General features: G+C 38.8%; 1 protein-coding gene across 3 annotated transcripts in view; it reads right to left on the bottom strand.

The window, feature by feature from the left end:
- pex5la (peroxisomal biogenesis factor 5-like a) overlaps window positions 1–21,615 on the bottom strand; it is a 94,942-nt gene that overhangs the window by 4,065 nt on the left and 69,262 nt on the right. For all 3 annotated transcript variants that reach the window (XM_023954138.2, XM_023954139.2, XM_023954140.2), the window contains 5 exons: window positions 15,384–15,500; window positions 12,900–13,043; window positions 6,598–6,668; window positions 5,281–5,496; window positions 1,320–1,485 (listed from right to left, as the gene is read on the bottom strand). In XM_023954138.2, coding sequence (XP_023809906.1) covers window positions 1,320–1,485; window positions 5,281–5,496; window positions 6,598–6,668; window positions 12,900–13,043; window positions 15,384–15,500 — 714 coding nt within the window. The remainder of the gene's footprint in view (window positions 1–1,319; window positions 1,486–5,280; window positions 5,497–6,597; window positions 6,669–12,899; window positions 13,044–15,383; window positions 15,501–21,615) is intronic.

Genomic DNA, 21,615 nt, shown 5'->3' with positions numbered 1-21,615 from the left:
CATCCCTGAGGTTTCTTCTTCTTTTTTCCCCCTGAAATTTGTTTTTAGGAGTTTTCCTTAACCTAGAAGGAGGGTCCAAGGACAGGGATGCCCAGTTTGGTTTAGTCTTTCTTTGTTTCGCTATCAGTTATTGTATTTTATAACTGATTATATGTTTTGTACAATAAGTGAAGCCCGTTGAGACAACTGTGTTGTATGGGCTGTATAAATAAAACAGATTAAATTGAACTATAGTGAGTAGTCAAGGAATTTGAACATAACATGGTTCATAAAGAGCTGTTTTGTTTATTAAAGGACAATGCATCCTAGGATGTAGAAATCCCTCAGGTAACTTTAAGGTGAAACGGATTAATCACTTTGTAGACCCAGTTGTAGTACATAGATTTTTTTAGACTTAATTTTTACCAGTTGATGCACAAAATGGGTTAAAAAAATTATTCCTTAAAGTCTGGATTTTATACGCTTGGTTTCCAGTTTTCCACAATTCTCTGCATGGAAATGCAAACAAAGTCACTTATCCAACAAAGCATAAGCTGCAGAAAAGTTCATCACCTCTCCCTTTATTTATCTTTATGCATATTTGTAGGCATTTCGGTAGACAAAATAGGAATAATCCTTTTTTAATGCCAAAAAAATATTCTTTCCAATATGTGTATTAACAATATGCTAAAGCTTATAATGCCCTGAAATCAAGCAAAATTACTTTTAAGTAAAAGGTTGGTCCCTGTTATTCTGCCACTAACAATGACAAGTCATAAAACTAAACACATTTTATTTTTTGCTCTATTGACAAGGTTGTTTTCTTTTTTTTTTAATTTAACTTGCATTGTTTTAGTGTTACTCTTCTTTGGTTGTCAAAGTGTTGAAAGAAAAATTCCACTCAAAAAGTTTACTTAATCTTAGGCAATACTCAGATCACATCAAGAAAAATACTTTTTTAATTAGGAAAAAAAAAGTCCAATGATTGATTTTAGCTTTCAGAATTTTAGTGAATCACAATTTAGCCCACTGGTTTGAAAAATTATGATATCTTTGGAGATCCATCAAAATTACAAGCAACTATAAGGAAGAAGGTCTCCAAATGTCACACCTGATCTAAAATGATACATGAGCATATCTGGATTTTTTTCTTCACATAATCTATCTCTAACAGAGCACAAAAATCTATTTCTAAGATTAGGCCTTTATTTTACTTTATCTTTGATGTTAATGTTTGTATTTGAACAAGTTCTTCCTCTACTGATGGCTTAATCAGCCGAGAGCATCATCACGGCAACACTCTGACTAATCTGCCTGTGTGTGTGTGAGGGCTACTGTACCTCAGGTCGCACTGACAGGGCTGTATTAAAGGCCTCCACAGCTTTGTTAAACTCTCCGCTGAGATTGTACAGCACCCCCAGGCCTGTCTGCAAATCCGGGTCAACGTTGTCCGAGTTTTGCTGAACTGCTTCCAGGAAAAGCTCTTTGACCTCTGGTAGCAGCGAGCTGTGAAGAGAACGCACACAGACACACACAAAGATAAGGATTAGTGGATCTTTAAGGCTACTGACGGCACACTCCTAAGTTTGCAGAGCTGTGAAGTACACTGTAATGCAAGTCAACTCGTATTTATTGAGTGCCGAAAGCAGAGGACAGTGAGGAGGAAAAAGAGAATGACAGGAGGGTGGAGGAGTGTTATTGAGTGAGTGGGAGTTTAGTCATATTTCCATTAAATATGAGTTTGAGTAGAATCAGTAACTGTTGAAATGCTGAAGGTTTAGGGTTATTAAATTATATTTACCCTCTATTTTACATGTTATTTTGCTGACAGTTCTATTTGTGTTGTTTTCCATGAAGTCAAAGGAAGAGATGAAGAGTAAAGCAATTACGGCTGGCAGGGAGAAGGGAGGCTGAGGGGCTCAGAGGTAGATTGTGAGGATAAAGAAAGTGTGATGGGCTGCAGTGGAAATGAAAAAGAAGACAGGGCATTGTCTAGAGGGAGAGCACAGTAATTGGGTTGTTCCTGTATCTTTCTGCACTGACTAGACGATTAATGACTAGATATGATTTTACTTTGCATTAGGAGAAAAAAAAATAGGCCCATTGAATCTGATATGTGTAAAAAGTCATCCATGAGCTCCACATTGCACTCTGGATCCCTGAAACCAATAACAGCTGTAGTTGAGAGACCAAACTATGTTTGTCTGACTGATTATATTTTGCTGAAGTACAAACTTGACTCTAACTGATCCTTTAAGAATGACATGCAGCATTTTTGCTAGATTGGAGAGTCCAATGAAAACCAAGTTTTTTGTGCTTTTAACATGTTCTTGTGGCATTTTTCCAATGGTGGAGGCCACATATATAAAGAAAATTAAGCTTAAAATTGTACTTCTTTATTCAAATTGTTGAAGCAGACAAAAATACTGTTTGAAAAGGCTTATTGTTGTGATGTAGAAGCTAAAATAGGCAGGCCACGAGCTCCCTGCTCAAGTCGATTCTAAAGCATCCAATGGACGACTAGATCCATATATGTCTGCGCTTTCCTTGTCTAAGCTGGCATCTGGCTCAAAACTCCAATATTGCACAGCATTTTTGTTGCACCGGTAATGTTAGGCTCGGGTTGTGAGGGTTAGCTATTATGTCAGTAAAAGGATGATGGAAAGCGGGGATGGGCTTGGTCTGCATCAACAGTACCGCCCACAACTCAGAGGTGAGATTTTAATGAACTACTACCGCTCTGCAGAAACTATGTTCTAGAAAACAACACAGGTTTCTCAATTTTGGGCAAAAAAAAAGCAATATTCATAATTAAAAGATAGATCAAAAGGTGATCGAAGTGGGACTTTAAATAAAACTATTATTTTTTTTAATTTTCACAAGGCCTGTTTTTGTCCTGACAAATTACAAAGAGCTTGTACGTTTATAGCTATACAAATATTCTTGGCAAAAAAAGTTAGGAAAGATTATTGCTGAAGTTTCAGGAAAAAATATATATAAAAAAACAAAGTTTATGTAACATCAAAAGCAGCAAAAAAACAACAACCTTAAAGTATCTCCTTATTTGAAAAGCAAAACCTATTTAAGTAAAAATCAAACTTTGACTTTTGTGAGTTTCCCAAATCTTCAATGAAATTGTAAAGAAGTAATGAGAATTGCTGTCTTTCTTTTAGTTTACTTGGTTTGCTCATCTTGTCATTCCAAAAGCCTTTTTTCGTTGCTCATCTTTTTTTTTTCTTTTGCTGCTAATGACCAGAATCCCTCTGAGGCTCAGCACATTCACACAAGTGTTAGCTTTTAAGAACTACTTTCAAGCTGTTTTCCAAGATCAGTGCATGTGGTTCTAACCACCTGAACCACTGTACTTCCCTGTAACACCTGGCTGTATATTATATCCTATTTATTGGCTGCAGTACATTTCTACTGCAGTGTTGCTTTCTTGTTCCTTTGCTGTTTTTCTTCTATCTGGCTGTCGTAAATGAGAATTGTTTCTTGATTCACTAATACTTGATTAAATAAAGAATATATGTTCAAGTTAGATTGTTTCTGGCTCCTCCTATAATCAAACTATTAGTTAATTATAAACAGCTGTTCATGGTGTAGCTAATTTACCCTCTGTCTGTTTTTCAGTTTGTCTTTGTTGGTGAAGGGAAAGAAAACTACTCTCCGATTGTTGATTAATGGTTGAAAACAGCAGGCTATGCATTGAAGCAGGCTATGCATTGTTCTACCAATTTAAAACTATTTAGATTCACCAGTAAGAGGCACATTCTTGGACTCTAGAAGGAAGCCGGCGAAAACCCACACATGCAAACTCCACACAGACAGGTACCATATGGGGTTTCTACCAGGACATCGTCGGGTAAGAGTGATAACCACTGTACCCCAGTCCAGAATTAGGGATGTACAGCCTGTAAACTTGAAAAGTACTACAAATCTATCCCCCCAAAACCCAAATACATTGCTTGATTATGAGTCACTTATGCTCTGGAATGGCTAGCTCTGCATCTTTGGAGGCTTTTTTTTTTTTTTTTAAATACTTTCTCTAACAGCTCATTGTGTCACACTGCAGCAATATAGACATCTTTGTAATATGTTGAGAGTGTGCTTTCATATGAGACAGCCAATGTTTGAATTGCTTGAAGCGATTATTTCTTGAAGCAATGAAGCGTGTGTTTTTCTTCTATGTACGTATACTCATTTTAAACCATATTTGCGAGAAAATTCTTATTAGAGATTTTTATTTCATTTTAATGAGCAGTATGTTGGAATTGGACAAAGGAAACCTACACAAACATAATCCAAAAGGAATGAAGTCAGCAATGTAAAAAAGGTTTAACTGATGGATGGATAACCCTATGGGCTATTGGTTTTTTCTTTGATACACTAATGGGATACTGTGATTTGCACACAAAATATAGGAAGACAACTTTTTAAAGAACAAACAAATATTTTTGTCACAGTAGTTAAGATCTACTCCATCTTTTGAGCTATTTTTAAATAATTCCCAGTGTTCTTTTGATTATGGTCTGATTTTTAGCCAAAATCAAAATTAAACAAATCGTTTGCTCCTGATTCACAACAATATGAATAAAGAAATATTTAGAAATACAATTTGAACTTAATTTTCTCTTTATATGTTTGCCATCATTAGAAAAAGGCCAGAACATGTTAACATGATTTTCATCTGTGTACGTCTTAAGTGAAACATTTGAAAAGAATGCCAAGTCAGGAAAACAAAAAATGAACATAAACTGGAGTTATTTACTTTTTTATTTTAGGTCTCCTGTATTCTTTCATCTCAAGACCAGAAACCTTTGAATTCTTCACACCATCATCACCTTTTCTGGTTGTAAAGAAGGGAAGCAACAAGGACTTGGTCTAGGTGTCACAGTGTGTCAGGTAAGGCCAGCTGTGTTGCTGCTTTCATGTAGAGGAGAGGGACATGATGGCTGTAGCATTTTGCTCAAACTTTGAAAAAGCTTTTCATTAAACTAGTGGAAAAAACATTTGTCACAGCCAAACTGAAAAAAAAAAAACAATTAGACATCAATCTCGGTGGCATAAATTAAACAGAGGAAAGAATTTCTTGTCAGCGGAGGTCGGCGTTTAGAGGTGGGTCTGCAGACAAAGTGATGGTTGTCAGTTCTACTTGGATGTGATACACCGGTGCTTTACGAGTAGAAATCTATGCTCGGTCCCTTTTTCCATGGAGGCAGGGGGTGTTACAGATCTAAGTTTTCAATGTGGCAGATATATATGTTCAATATGGCAGATATATATGCAATATAAATATCTAACCTGTCATGCCTGCCCATGGGAACACTGGACATTCTTCGTTGGGAGTTTGGGGATCCTACCAGGTGAGCTTTGCTCTTCAGGAGGTTTTTGTACTTTGGGTTGTGTCTCAGCCAGCGAAGCAAGGCCTCGCAGGCGTCATGACGCATTCCAGTGTTGGTCAGGCTCACTGCCAGCGCCATGAGGGCCAAGAGATTGTTGGGGTGGAGCTCCAAACACCTGGATGGAGACGAAATGCAGGGATAGAAAAAGGAGAGCTGGTGTAAGGTTAGCACTTCAAAGAGAAATCTAGATTTGACACAAATTAATTAGAGCAGGGCAAAGCGCAGAAACATCAGGCAGAGGCTAATGATTCAGATGAGCTGCACCTCTTTCGCCATTCCTGTGCAGCAGAGACGAAGGTTTGTATGCCTCCCACAACTACATTTGAATTTGTTTGCATTTAGGCAAAATCTTCCTTTGTGTTTGCTCCTGAGATAAAAAATGTGTTTGAGGAATTTGACATTGATTGGTTGTATTACCTGAACCAAAGCTACTGACATCTATAATGTCTTTTGAAATTTAAATTGGGATTAGTACAAAAAGTCTTCATTAAACAACTTGGATTCTGGGAAAAAAGCCAGAAACGGCGTGTTTCATCGGGATTTGCTGTTGCTTATTCACAGATTTCCTTAAAGCCCTCCTAATCTGAGACCAGCATGTTTCTTTTTCTGTGAAGTGTTCCGTTTTCTGTAACACTAAAATCACTTCTTGATTTTACGAAGATGTCATAAACCTATATCTTTGGGAACGTGATATTCTCTACAACACTAAAATCCAAAATAATTTTCTTCAGAGAAAGCAGATGGGCGTCTGCTGTACAGAGATGTGTCCATTAAGAGCAGAATCATATGCTGACTCACACAGCCGGAGGAAGTTTTCTCTCAGAATCATTTTTTATGCTTTTCTTTTTTAAAGCTTTGTGGTTTCATTTATTTTACTAATGCGTTAAAAAACTGAGAAAAAACTGATGCTTGCCATTTATGTCGTTTTTTATTAGAACAGATTTGAAAGCAAATGGAGGAATAGTTTGTTTTTTGTGCCTTCAATTCACAAGCCAAAAAACAAAATCGCATTAGATGGCTTCAGTAGTTTAATGAATGAAAGTGAGCGAACTCTTGTTGAGGAGTCTGATTAGAACTTGGCTCTTTTCTGATTTAAATTTAGTTTGTCTTTAAAATACAAGCCAGTATCATAACGCCATGCAACCTATAGTAACCATGTTTTACCAAGCAGCTAGATCACCTGGACCTGAACTAATATTTTGAACCATAGCCTTACCTTTGGAGGGACACGATGGCTGCTTGCTCATTCTCATTTTCAGCTTGTGTGGTTCCCAACACTTGCCAAGCCTTCAGGTGGAAGAAAAAAAACACAAATAAACCAGGCAATTTACCATGAGCTAAATTCAAAATTTTTTTATGCTTAGAAAACAAAGGAAGAGCTGCAAATACAAAACATACATTTAGCACATAACACTGAGTAACTTACTTACTTAAGGTTTCAAAATTAATTTGATTAATTGTATGTTTTTGACAGTTGACACAATTTCTGTACATTTTATTAAAATAATAACTATCTTGAAACCCATTGTTTTTTAACGACTGCATTCTCAGAATATGCTCTTGTGGAAGAGTCCAATTGTCCCTCAATAGGTGGTCTTATTACATTCCTATTTCCATGTGGCAGGTGTTGTGAAACTGACAAGCAAGTGCATCATGAGCACTCAGCTGGACAAAAACTGTACATTTTGTCTTTGCTCTTTTCTTTGCACTTGTACTGTCTGTACTGCACTTCTTTTGGCTATTTGCTTGTTTTGAACCCCATTTTGTCCCTTCTGGGTCCAGGAGTTTCAGTTTCCATCTTCGCTTAGCTTAGCTGGACAAGTTGAGCTCTGGGGGTTTGTTAAGGAGGCATTCTGGATTCCAGCATTTTACTCAAAAAGCTGGATAAAACTCACATAACTATGATTATGTATAGGCCTGCACAATAAATCGCAAATTTATCTTTATCGCGATATCAAGCTGTGCAATATGCATATTGCCAAAGATTGTGAAAATTGCAATAACTGGTAACCCTAAATGTGCTAAAACAATCTTATGGCAGCTTGAAGCATTTAACAAATCAAATATATCCGTTTATGCATTTGACCAAACAGATTGACGCCTTCACGTTGTTGACCAATCGGATGGAGCTCTTTAATGTTAGATGTTGTTGTATACCTTTTAAACTGTTGCAATGAAATGGGAAGGATGTTTTTGGTTGTTTTGCTATTTGTTCATACACTGCAAGTTATATCGTTGTCGCAATATTGATCACTAATATCGCATATCGCAAGTTTTCCTCATATCGTGCAGCCCTAGTATTGTAGCTTTCCCTTTTATATGATTTGATACACTGCAGCATCGCATGGCAGTCGGGAACTGTACCACTGGACTGGCAGACAGGGGTGGTGGTTCCCCTCTTTAAGAAGGGGGACCGGAGGGTGTGTTCCAACAGGGGAATTACACTCCTCAGCCTCCCTGGGAAAGTCTATGCCAGGGTACTGGAGAGGAGAGTCCGTCCGATAGTCGAACCTCGGATTCAGGAACAACAGTGCGGTTTCTGTCCTGGTCGTGGAACAGTGGACCAGCTCTTCACCCTATCTAGGGTGCTGGAGGGATTGTGGGAGTTCGCTCATTCAGTCCATATGTGTTTTGTGGATTTGGAGAAGGCATTCGACCGCGACCCCCGTGGCATCCTGTGGGGGGTGCTCTGGGAGTATGGGGTCCGGGGAGCCTTACTAAGGGCTGTCCGGTCTCTGTATGACCAGAGTAAGAGCTTGGTTCGCATAGCCGGCAGTAAGTCAGACCTGTTCCCGGTCCATGTTGGACTCCGGCAGGGCTGCCCTTTATCACCGGTTCTGTTAATTGTTTTTATGGACAGAATTTCTAGGCGCAGCCAGGGGCCGGAGGGGATCTGGTTTGGGGACCACAGGATTTCCTCTCTGCTTTTTGCAGATGATGTTGTCCTGTTGGCTTCATCGAGCCAGGACCTCCAGCATGCATTGGGGCGGTTTGCGGCCGAGTGTGAAGCGGCTGGGATGAGGGTGAGCACCGCGAAATCCGAGGCCATGGTTCTTGACCGGAGAAAGGTAGCTTGCCATCTCTCGGTGGGTGGAGTATCCTTACCCCAGGTGGAGGAGTTTAAATATCTGGGGGTCTTGTTCACGAGTGAGGGAAGACCGGAGCGTGAGATTGACAGGCGGATCGGAGCGGCGTCCGTAGTTATGCGGTCACTGTATCGGTCCGTTGTGGTGAGCCGAAAAGCAAAGCTCTCAATTTACCGGTCGATCTTCGTTCCAATACTCACCTATGGTCATGAGCTCTGGGTCATGACTGAAAGAACGAGGTCCTGAATACAAGCGGCTGAAATGAGCTTCCTCCGTAGGGTGGCTGGGCGCTCCCTTAGAGATAGGGTGAGAAGCTCGGCCACCCGCGGAGAGCTTGGAGTAGAGTTGCTTCTCCTCCACATCGAAAGGAGCCAGTTGAGGTGGCTTGGGCATCTAGTCCGGATGCCTCCTGGACGCCTCCCTGGAGAGGTGTTCCGGGCATGTCCCACTGGGCGGAGGCCCCGGGGAAGACCCAGGACACGCTGGAGAGACTACGTCTCTAGGCTGGTCTGCGAACGCCTCTCGGGGTTCCCCCAGAGGAGCTGGAGGAAGTGGCTGGGGCGAGGGAAGTCTGGGCATCTCTGCTTAGACTGCTGCCCCCGCGACCCGGTCCAGGATAGATGGAGGAAGATGGATGGATGGATGGATAATTTGATACACAGTACAATGTACACAATTCGACATGTTAAAGATTCAACTAACTTTGTGACAATACAATACAGTCCAATTCTTTTACCTTCCGTCAAAATGATGCAATTTAGATGTATTCCTTTGTCGTTTAAAACTACAAATGTAAATACTTGTTATTTTAAGCAACAAAACAAAATGTCTTTAGCTTAGGACACAGGTCACATGTTAAAGAGTGCACTTAACGCAGGTTCTTGAATGCACGTCTAGCCCATGGTGTTCATGCCGGACAAGCAGGGAAAAGCTTTTTATAATTTTTCCTTTTCAAATGTTTACTAATACATGTCCACCACCCACAGTTGGAAGAAGTTTGGTACAAAATGTCAAAGTGGTGCTAATCTTTCTCTAGGTTTTTTCTTTCGCAGGTCTATTCTAATTCTAAGATTTGGTGACAAATAATTCTGTGCGGGCAGAAAGTTTTTATTTTTATTTTTTCTCCTCCATGATCAATTTTCATTGGCACGTCTGGTTTAGGAGTCAATGAGGGTTCACTGGCCGTGCATTTTGCATGTAGAGCCCGAAAAACTTGCGGGACTGCGTGTGAACACGGAAGCCCGAAACGCATGTTTACACGTGTTTACATTGACCAGTGCTTCTCAAATAGTGGGGCGCGCCCCGATGCCAGGGTAGTAGTAGCGGTTTTAGGCACAGGTAATACGGTCAATTGCCCGAGGCGCAATTGTAATGGGGGGTGGCGGGGGCAGTGCTTGGAAAATAATTTGCTCCACTATTGGTTTCTTTTTATCTGTTATATCACAGAGTTTATAACATAAACCTGTGAATTTCCATCCCTGCAGCTGCTCCTGTCTCACACGCGAGCCATAGAAGGAAAGGGGAGGGGTAGTGGGCTCAGGCAGTGCAGCCTCTATTGCGCAACACCAGGATAACCCTGTGCCTTTACATTACTCAGCTCATGCTAATGTCATTCTTTATTAACTATTTGTAGAGTTTTTATGACGTGTCCTTATTTTCCATAAATGTATTCTTTGCCTGCCGGTCGTTTAGTTGGTGTCAGTATTTGACATACAGACAGCAGGTAATGCAGGAAAACAGCTGCACTTTATGAGATCATAAATAAACAATCCATCATTTAGAAAAACAAAATCAGCACAATGTTTTTTACCTATTTCTTCAGACTAAAAACGTTAAATATATTGGTGCTGCTGGGTTAATGTTTCAGATCAATTTACATATAATATTATTTATTGATTGAATTACTATTCTCAGCATCAAATGGTTCAGTTGGTAAAAAATGTTTCTAGTTTAAATAAGGAATGGCAGATTTTTTATTTCAGGTTATTTTTCTGTTTTAGACTTTAACAGGGTTTCTTTGTGGCAAAATAAAGGTAACATATGTTGAAAGTGGATTCATTTTGCTTTTTTATTTTGCTAATGTTAAAAGATACGATTTTAGGTATACTTACACAATTTTAATGGATACTAAGCTAATTTATTGTCACCGCAGCGAGTGTATGTGTGGGGGTTAGGTGGGTCGCGAAACATTTTCTTTGTCCTAGGGGGGACCTTGCAAAAAATAATTGAGAAGCACTGACATAGACCTTTCCTTGGAGGTGGCCTCTTCAACCTGTGTTGCCAAGGGCGTAGCTGTTAACGTAGCTTTTAACATAACAGCTTTAAACATAAAAAGCTGGCATTCTGGGTCTTTTTAGACTGTTATGTGGTTAAAAAAGTGACATATTAATTTATTCGGGTATGGTTTCATTGCTGTAAAAAATAAAGTAAAGGCTATGATATGTTTAGTGTGCATAACACTATGCCTCGCTGTGGTTTGGTTCCCTTTCAGCCACTTGTAAATGACCAGACTTGGTAGAAGCTAGCTTGTGATTAAACGTTTATTTGTTTGCATCACATGTACATAAACGTCTAAAGCAGTAGAGAGCACAAGAGGCACTGACAAAGTTTGCCAGAAACTGTTTATCTCCCAATTGATTTGATACCTTTTTACAACAAAACTTTGTTGGTAATTGTGGTTTTGAACCGATACTGCTGTTACTCTAAGTAATAGATAAATTTTCGATACATCTCGATCTTTTACATCCCTACACAAAACAAATCAGTTTTGTAAAAAAAGGAAGTCAAAGAAATTCAAATATTATGATGAAAAACAAACCATTGAACAAACCATCAAAGTCACATGCATCCGTTTGGGTCAACCCCCATATGGGCGTGGAAGGCTTTTGGGTTGTCCGTGTTATTAGATTGTGTAGAGGGGGGTCTGCATCATGAGGCGTGCAAGAGTGTCTTGGAGTTCCCTTAAGGCTTGTGCTTCCACCTCCAGAAAATGGAACGTAGGATTGTCGTGCATGCAGTAAACATATCGTGAAACATCTGTAAGAATTAAGTAATTTACACGCACTAATGGCGTACAGGGAAAGCTGGCGCATGGCACCCTTTACGCAGCACTCCAGTCATTAGTAATGTGTGTGCATTGGCTCGTGACTGACCATGTGCAATATTGTATGCACAGTGTGCATGTGAGACACAAGTGCTTGTAAGATTCTAATATGATACGGGCTCACCGGGTGGTCCATGATCTTAAAATTTTGTAAAGGCCATCTGCGGCCCTACACCAATATGCCCATTTTTCACCTGCAGACAGCCCGCTTCCAACTGTAATTGCAGTTGTCTGCAACTTCAACTAACAGCGTAAATTGATTATTGTTGTCATAATAGATTAATGAAATGGTAGTTGGCTAAAGCCTTTTTTTCCCTAATATTTTGTAATCCTATTACTGTGACATCTATTTCTGTGTATTACAAAGCAAAAATGCTTTGTTATCTACATGTTATCTATTTAATGCTTTTCAGAATCTTCTTTAACCTTTATTCCAGCATGTAATAATAAATGTAGGATGTCTTGTCACTGACCCACAATAGCAACAGCTGTGAGTCACTGCACTTTAGTTCAATGAGGATGGCTCCTTTCATAAAAAGAACGGTCACAAAAGCATCCCAGCTAACCGGAAAACTTTGATAACACATCACTACTCTCTGAATCCTAACTGAAAGGGCACATTTAGTTATCTCTTTAAAGGCTAATCTGGGTTGAGGCTGTTTTGTTTGACTCTTTCAAATGAAGGACAAAATTATTTTCTGAATGATTCACACTGGTCCAATAAGCCACTAAGCACCCTGGAAGGAATTCTGGAATCGTATTAGTTCCATACACCATGGGATAATCCTCTCCTCAGAATATCTGGCACATTTCTGTATATTTCAGGGGATTTTGAAAGCACTTCGTATGAAGGCTTTGCTCTTCGGCTCGGGCAGAGGTCACAGCTTTTGAAATTGGGAGGATAATAAAAGGAGACAGAACAAGTGGAATGAACCATTATTTAACTTGATGGGCAAATGGAAATTCTCATCAATGGCAAGTTCAGTATTTTACAGGAAACAACGATTTTTAGAATGGGGGGGGGGATCCCTGTCCTCTAACAGGCAATCAGCGTCAAGCCTGTGGCTGCTGCCTGCTGAATCAGCTTCGCGGCCCGTGGTCTGTAGCTTTGCACAGCGTGAGGTCGAATGAGTGGCGCTGGATTTAGAGTTAGTTGTGCGCTGAAAACCCAGATGAGACTGTGCAGCTGCGTGGGTCTGTGCAGCGGTTTTATTGGTAACCCATGCTGCACATGGACCCAGGCTGAGCCTCTGCAAATATGATAGTCTTCATGTTTAAATAAGGAAATTACACAGACATATAAAATGTGCACGCATCAAACGAGTTCACCTCTGAGTCGTTTGGGTCCTGCAAGACGGCCGCTTCCAACAAAAGCACAGCATTTGGCAGGTCTCCCTCTCGAGACTTCTTCAGTCCCTCCTCAAATGCATTAGGAAAATCTTTATAGGGATTATCTGTGTGGAAGTAGTAACCCTGTTGGAGGAAAAAAGATAATAAAGTTGAGTTAAATGAAGAACAAGGGCGATGAACATTCTGCTCATCATTCACAGCATAACCTGCCTGCACTGATGTATTTTGAACCAAAGCTTCAGCAGCAGCAATTGATCCTTTTTGCATGACATTAAAGCTGGACCAAGCTCCTTGGGGTTCGTTTGTTCTCTCCAAATGTTAAATTTAACCTTTTCAAAAACTCAAATTACCCTGGTGTGTTTCATGCTTTTGGACTTTGTGACTTTAAAATATATTTTTCTTTGACAGGTGGCATCAATCAGGAAGTCAAAAGGAATGTACCTGCATGATTGGTCTGAAGGAAGAGTCCGCTCTTTAGTTAACCATCTTTTACTGTCGTGGTTATTCGAATAGTAGCTTGTATTCAGTCATTTGAAACAAAAACACATAATCATTCTAAATTAATACAAAAATAATTCACAAATGCTAAAGTTAAATGAAGTCAGTTTTTAGTGACTTCATTTAAGTTAGTTTAAGTTGAGTAAAAAAAAAGGAAGATTCCTCCTACACTAATGTGATATATTTCAGTGATTTCTAAATTTAGTCTCATCTTCCCAGATACCTTGTGATCTACCATCAAACTTTTCTTATCTTGCTGAACACAATACTTGCATGTCAGATTCTGCTCGCTTTGTTTTGAAGCTGTTCCAGCTTTAGAGTTGGTTGTGACCCAAACTAAAGCCTTAATCACAAGCACCCATATGGGAATTGACCCTTCTGGGTATTGCAGGTTTTTTGGTTATCCGGGTCTGTGGAGGCTCAAACAGAGGAGCTGATGCATCTTAGGGAGAGCCCAGGTGTGTCTTTCAGTTCCTGAAGCTCGCACGCTCACTTCAGGGGCTCATGAAAATGGAACAAACTATTATCGTGTGGCGTGTGGTAAGTGTAACGTGAACAGCACTAACGAGCACCTTGACCAGAATTGGGGGTGGGTTTAAAAAAAAAAAAATCCATATGATGTGCCTGGGTCTCACCTACTTCACCCTTACTTACCCCTGTGTGTTTTCTGAAGATACATACACACCGCCCTCTACAACACGTATTCAAGCAGCCACTTCTATGAGCGTCAAAACGAGTGTTTTAGTCTCAAAACACTCGTGTTCTATGCAAGTTTTTACGACCATTCTCGGGTTCCAAATACAAAACGTGTGGACATTGAACACGCGTTACCAGCTAAACTGGGTCAAACTTTAACTCTGATTTGGTAGTGACTCGGAGCATAACTGGTTTATCTGGTTAACCCAGACAGCCTGATTACATGGTAAATGGTAAATGGCGTATACTTATATAGCGTTTCTACCCTCTTTCGAAGGCCCAAAGCGCTTTACAGTCACAATCCCATTCACCCATGCACACACACATTCACACACTGATGGCGGCTCCGCTGCCGAACACTGGCGCCAACCTCCCACCAGAGGCAAGGTGGGGTTCAGTGTCTTGCCCAAGGACACTTCCACTCATGGGCGTGCAAGGCGGGAATCTAACCTGCGATATTACAATCATGGGTCGACCGCCCTACCGCTGCACCACGGCCGCCACATCTACATTTGTTTTTCAAACAAAGATAAACCATGTCTCCTGACATGACAGTAATCCGTATTTGCCATTGCAAGTACTGCAATCGTGCCCAAATTCAGAGATTTGCACCGCTTCCACAATTTCTACAAAGCGCCTTCCAACTGTAGGTGACAGACTTGCGCTAGTAAACATTAGAATAAGGAGAAGAAGGTCCTCCCTGCTTGTCCAGTGAGAACATCATGGGCCAAATGCACCTTCTTGAACGTCAAATGCCTTTAAGTGTTCACTGTGACATGTCCCTCTCAGCATCCCTGTTGAAAAAAATGTGCATGAATATTGCCACTCTACAGACTCACTGAGCGGTCTATGATCTTAAAATTTTGTGCAGGCCACCAGCATACTCTGTTCAGGTTTGCCCATTTTTTACCCACGAACAGCCCGTAACCACCTGTAAGAGAAGTTGTGACTGAGGCTTGTCACTTTAAGCAATAAAACACTTGAAACCGATTCTGTGATACAAAAAAAGAAAAATTCAAACCAAAGACAAAAACAACTGAAAAAAAAGTCTGATTTGCATTGATATTCTTTAATATATGATTCTTATTTGTTAGAGTGCACGAGACACTTAATATAGTCACTTGTCCCTTTTTTAAATAATATTTTGGATTTAATTAAGAGCTGCCTTAGGATGTGTGTCTGTGTTTACACCAGAGGTTTTGAATAGAGTATTTTTCAGCGTTGGAGTCCGTGTGTTCATGCTGAGTGTAACCTTTAAAAGCCAGTAACCTTCTCGTGTGGAGATACGGAGGAAGGGATCTGTGCCTGCTCGTTTTCTGTCAGCCAGTTTCGTCGCGCCAGCTCTTCCCACTCCGCCTGCATCTTATCCCAGAACTCGGTATCCGACTGCAGACGTGGAGCGCAACATTGGAGAGAGGGGAGACAGATCAAGGAGGGGGGGGTAGGGGTGGATAAACATACAAAGAGTGGAGGATGACAGGAGGGGAGGAGTGATTAGTGTGCTGCAGAACGACTGCTCTTCTTACATTTCTCACCACCTTCTTGTTGGAAATGTCACATCCATCAGGTTCATTGTATCGTGCAGCAGAAGCCACACTCCTGCTGACTCATCACATTGACAGTAAAAAAGCAAAACAGAATTTGGAGGAACAAAATGATGAAAATCTATTGATGAATCCACCTAAAAGAACGAGTGAACTCATTTCCTAAAAATTGAATCCTACATGATGAGAAACAAAAAATCAAAACAAAATGTATGAATGTTCATCAAAATTGGAAATTTAACAAGTTATCCAAAATTGTCACTGCACAGGAGACGATGCCAAACTACAGGAGTAATATCTCAGTTTGACATTTATATTTCTAGTTGTTTGCCTTTATTTAACTGAGTGATTACTCAAAGGTTGTTGCAGGTCAACTGTCAGATTTATATGCCACGTTTTCAATTTTCATATGACAGAAAAGCAAAACTGCTTATTTATTCAGTTAGTTTCTATCACAACTGAAGATTTTATATCGTGGGGTTTAATAAAAGGAAGCTTTGTAATGTGGTTTGAATCCTTAGTCTCAATAAAACCAAACAGATTCCCAGTAAATGATGCAAGAGTTTCAAAAAAGCAAAAGGCTTTCAGCATCTCAGAACAATTTCATGTAAAATCAATGCAGATTCATTTTTCCAAAGCAGTTCCCAAAAATAGCAGGAGAGCCTCAAAAAGCAAAACATGAGCTTGATCCACCCTACAATCTCATCAAAAAAGGTGTGTAAATCACCTGGAATGGCTTTTTATTTAGGGGTGAATGCAGATTTTGTTCATTGAGTTGATAATGTTCCAGGCAAGCCTGAAGGCAGAAGAATGATTGGAGGAAATGTGTCTAATTAAATGTACAGCAAGATCAAGTGAAAGAAGCAGTTTAAAGTCAAAGTAGCAGTTTGCATATTCCCTAAAAGTGTGTGTGTGTGTGTGTGTATATATATATATATATATATATATATATATATCTATATATATATATATATCTATATATATATATATATATCTATATATCTATATATATATCTATATATCTATATATATATATATATATATATATATATATATATATATATATATATATATATATATATATATATATATATATCTATATATATATATATATATCTATATATATATATATATATATATATATCTATATATATATATCTATATATATATAGATATATATATCTATATATATATATATATATATCTATATATACATATATATCTATCTATATATACATATATATCTATCTATATATCTATAGATAGATATATAGATATATAGATAGATATATCTATATATAGATAGATATATCTATATATAGATAGATAGATAGATAGATCTTATGTGAATTTTTCTACATTAAAATGAATTAGAAAACATAATGATTCAATTTAGAGGAATTTTGACAATATATTTTAATTTTTAAGGTCCTTTTTTGCATTTTCTAGTAAAGAAATATGTTTCTATTATTTGAGAACAACTAGAAATGGAAATTTTGCCAACAAATTACATTAAATCTTGTTTTTTTTAGCTATAGAGGTTTTTTGCTATATAATTTATCCTAATTCTGTGCCTTCTTGATCTCTAACTTCATAAGCATTTAATCCATTTTCATTGTTTTGCTAAACCTTTTACTCCTGAAATTAAAAAAATAAATGCGAAACTTTTTTTTTCTTAGAATCTAAGTTTCATGGATTTTTTTGCCGTTTAAATTGTTATTCAAATAAAATTCTGTTCTCACTGTTATTTTATTTTAAGGAAGACTGAAACATGAAACCCACACCAAATTTTGGTGACACAGAAAGAATTACCGTAAGCAGGGTTTAATCTCTGCTCGTTTTGGCTTTTACAGCACCGTTAAGCTTCTTTCACAGCGAAATGAAGCTACAGCGCTGAAAAAGCCCTATGAGGGGATTTAACTATAACTGAAGTTGGACCGTATCATTTATCTCATGTTATACCATTTAATCTTGATGTTCCTCTTCAATTTAGAGCTTATTCAAAGCCTTGTTTGGTCAGTTTGCATTTCTACCCATTCAAATGGATAAAAAGATGAGATATCAGTTAACACCAAACTTTAAATCTGAATTTTTTCTTTCATTCATTCATTTTCCATTCCGTTTTTCCCTTTCGGGGTCACGGGGCTGCCAGAGCCTATCCCGGCCACTTGTGGGCGAAGGAAGGGGAAGTCCTGGAAATCTTAATTTTTAAAGAATAGAATTCCTTTTTCACCTATTAAAAAATGATCAAAATAAAAATTCCCTTAATGTTGAAGATGGATTTCTGAAGGCACATTTCTTTTCTGCATCTAAATACAATTCTTTTTCAAATGTATGTCCACATTACAACTGTGGGATATATGTACATTGTTGGAAGTTGATAGATCGATGGTCAATTATGAATTTTTCCTGCCGAACTGGTTAATGGCTCATAGCTAACACAATGAAGTGGATTTGAAATTAATAGAAAAATGTGTTTTGTTTCGTTAGCTTTTTTATCTGTAATATTTATTTCTTTTAATCATGGTCTATTTTGTTTTTTCCCTGTGTCAGAGCTACACAAGAATTAAGCAAAATATCCACAGCTGTTTTCTTTTCTGCTCACTGTCCTCAGTATAAATATAATGGGTTCTCAGTCCCTCCTTGTAAGATCACTTGTTTTGTCACTCTTTTATTGTTCCCTTAGTTTATTTTCCAGGTTTAAGTTAATTTCTTCTACAAGCCCGGCCTCCCTTCCCGTCAGCTATGATTGAGCTGTCTACTGCACCACCAGTATCTGACATGTGCAGAGTTGATAAGTTTTAGCTAAATCCAATTCAAAAAAGTGTAATTTTGTTTTTGCTCAATGCCCTCTGATCATGCACTGTCACCACCAGTGCATGTCATGTCTTGACTGTAAAACTTGCATCCGTTGCCTCTAACTTTCCTTTTTTATTCGACTGAATCCATAATTCTTGGCTGTATTTCTGTCAAAGGCAAGCAAAGGGAGCAGAATAATGGCAAACAGAGCAGAATCTCTGCCATTGGTTCGTGTTGGCTCTGTGTTGGTGTGACCTCAGCGGCGCAGTAGACACAAGTCAAAGGTGTAGGTATGGATCTGTGTAACGATGCATGTTGGTGTCAAAGGTCTTCATATGTTCACATGAGATGAGCCTTTTGATTGACACCAAGGTCATGCTGTGGCCTTCACTGGTGTGAGGCAGCAGGTAATTGCAGACAGCTGACCATCACTCAAAAGGCCTGAGGGAGTGTGTTAACTAACGCCTCTTGCTGAAGGTGCAGGAACAAGGAGGGAAAACCTAAATTTATTGTTGTTGTTTACATGGAAAAATTGGAACTTTTAGTTATACTGTAAATATACATTCACTCAACATGATGTACAGCTGGCTTTTGGATGAATGCCATCAAAATAATTGAATGGCAATAACATTTAATTCCCACTCAGGTCACGCTCTCCTCCTAGTTTTCACCCCCTCACAACCCAAACCTAACATTCCAGATGCAACAAAAATGGCGACCAGTATTGGAGCTATCTGTACAGCCAGATAGCTGTACTGGTTTTCAACCAGATCCCAGCTTAGCAAATTTCCTTGCAAGTGGATAAAGCATGAAACAGTGCAAGGAGAGCTGTTGGCTGCTCAGTTTATTTTCTAAGTAACAGATACACTTTTTTTTCTTTTGGCATATTTCCTTCTGTCCCGATTCCCAATGATTTGAATAACTGGCTTAATTTTCCTAATACATGTCCTTCGTTGTCAGAAAAATGTCACTAGCACATGTTAAAAATACAGAAAACTACATTTTCTATCACATTTTAATACGTGTAAACAACGTCAGCCTTCAGCAAAATTATATCTCAGCACGTTATTTCTTCCAAGCTGTGTTTAATCTTCATTGTGGTGCTCATGAGAGTGCTTTTCAAAACACAGCCATTTCTGTCATTTATGTAATATTGCTATAATGATTTCTATTATTTCTTGGAGTGCTGCAGGCCTCGGTTTGCACCATGACATGGTTTCATCATTGCTGTCTTACAGTCAAATATTTGCAGGAAAAACCCTCATTTAGTGTGCAACTCATTTGCCTCTAATCCCACAACACAGCGACATGTTGTTTGAAAATGAATATTGAACAGTATGCAAATATTTTCATTTAAAAGTTATTCATGGTTCTTAATAGTGTTGAATTTGATGAAACCCGAGCCCATAATGGAGCAGAGAGGAGAAATTCTGACGGTAGACCACGATTTGGATTTGAGCTGCTGTGAGACAAAGAACTGTCTTCTTCCAAAACAACTGAGGTAGATTTGGTTGTTGCTTTACCCTCAACTTTTGAAGTCACTTCAGAGAAATCATGCACCCTTTAGACCAGGGGTGTCAAACTTATTTTGGTTCGGGGGCCACATTCAACCCGTCTGATCCCAAGTGGGCCGGACCAGGACATAAAAGCAAAATAACAGCTTCATCGTCTTATCCAGACGCAGAGCTTTTAGCTTTCGCCTTGGCACGTGCAGAGATGTGCTGTTTCACCTGTTTTGCTTTTCCTTTGCTTCCCCTAGTGGCGGAGTTGCGCTCTTCGTTTATTTCTTTAAAAAATCTTAACTCGCCACAGGAATGGACTAGAAATGTGCTTTTTAAAAAAAAAAAAAAATCCTTTAATTTTTTACTCTTCATGAGTGGGTCGGATTAAACCAGCTGGCGGGCCGGATACGGCCCACAGGCCGCATATTTGACACCACTTCTTTAAACTATAATCAGATTGGCAATTTTGTTGTCATGGTGCCTCTGGCAGTCTCTCCTCCCCCTCCCCTTTCTGCTCTACTCCCCGATCATCACCAGCTGTGAACACTCAACTCCTCAACTCAACTGCCTTCATAAGGAGATCCAGACCCAGCATTCTTCGCCAGTTGGTTGCTCCTCTAAGGTGCTTAGTCTGGTCGTTCAAGTAATCGTTTTTATGAAGTTTTTGTTCAAAAAGTGTCGATTTGTAACCAAAATATGTCACTTTTCACCGTTTCTTTAAGGCGAAAAAGAAACTTGTGAGAATTGAGACTGTCAGTCGGTGTTGTTTGTGCCCCCCCCCCCCAAACAAACACTGGTATCATCATTAGAAAGGGCATAATCTCTGTTAATTATATACACTTTATTTGTATGTTTTCCACTGATGTGACTGTAAGACTTTCTATATTAGGCCCCCTTAAAACCATCTCTATAATACATATAAAATGAATGCATGTACACTGACAATCTTTTGAAGGGGAAGCCTGCCATGGTTGATGTGTTGGCTAAATTCGGAATTAGCACAGTTCAGTGTGGAGTAAATTCCTCAGTTAATTATGAAGGCGACCTCTTCTTGTTCTCTTGATTAGTTCTGAATGTTGAAAACAATTAAAAAATGCCTGATATGTGGAGCAACAACTGACAGATTTATATTTTCACTTTACATATTTGCATTTAGGAAAAATGGATTTGTTGTGCAGACAGTACTTCAGCAGAGATAAAGTGATTTCAAATTATCTTAAAAACATTCAAACACGACAAAACAACAATCCAAATATGGAGAAAACACAGAATTATTTCAGTCAAATCACTGATAACAGGAGAGAGAGAGAATTACTACAATAGTCCGTTAACAGAGAACAGAGGCAATGCTTTATCTGAGGGGGAAAAAGTAACATGCTGTAAATCTCATCAGCAGGATCCCCTCTGCAAACATTCATCTATTTTGAAGAGAGTTTTCTCTCAATATGAAAAATTAACTTTGGGGTCTGATTTTATAAGCTAGCCTGAAGTACAAATCACACCAACAAATCCCTCAACGCAAAATCACATTAAAGATCAAAACAACAATTAAAAAAGCGAAACAAATAATGATAAAACATTACATTTTAAAATTGAAAACAAAGTTTCCGAAACCAAATCACAATTCCAAAAAGATGAAACCAAATAAGAATTAAG

Source organism: Oryzias latipes, chromosome 4, assembly GCF_053564925.1.
Source record: "Oryzias latipes strain Hd-rR chromosome 4, Olatipes_Hd-rR_3.1".
Classification (NCBI taxonomy): Eukaryota; Metazoa; Chordata; class Actinopteri; order Beloniformes; family Adrianichthyidae; genus Oryzias; species Oryzias latipes.
This window is presented reverse-complemented; position numbering and strand designations above follow the sequence as displayed.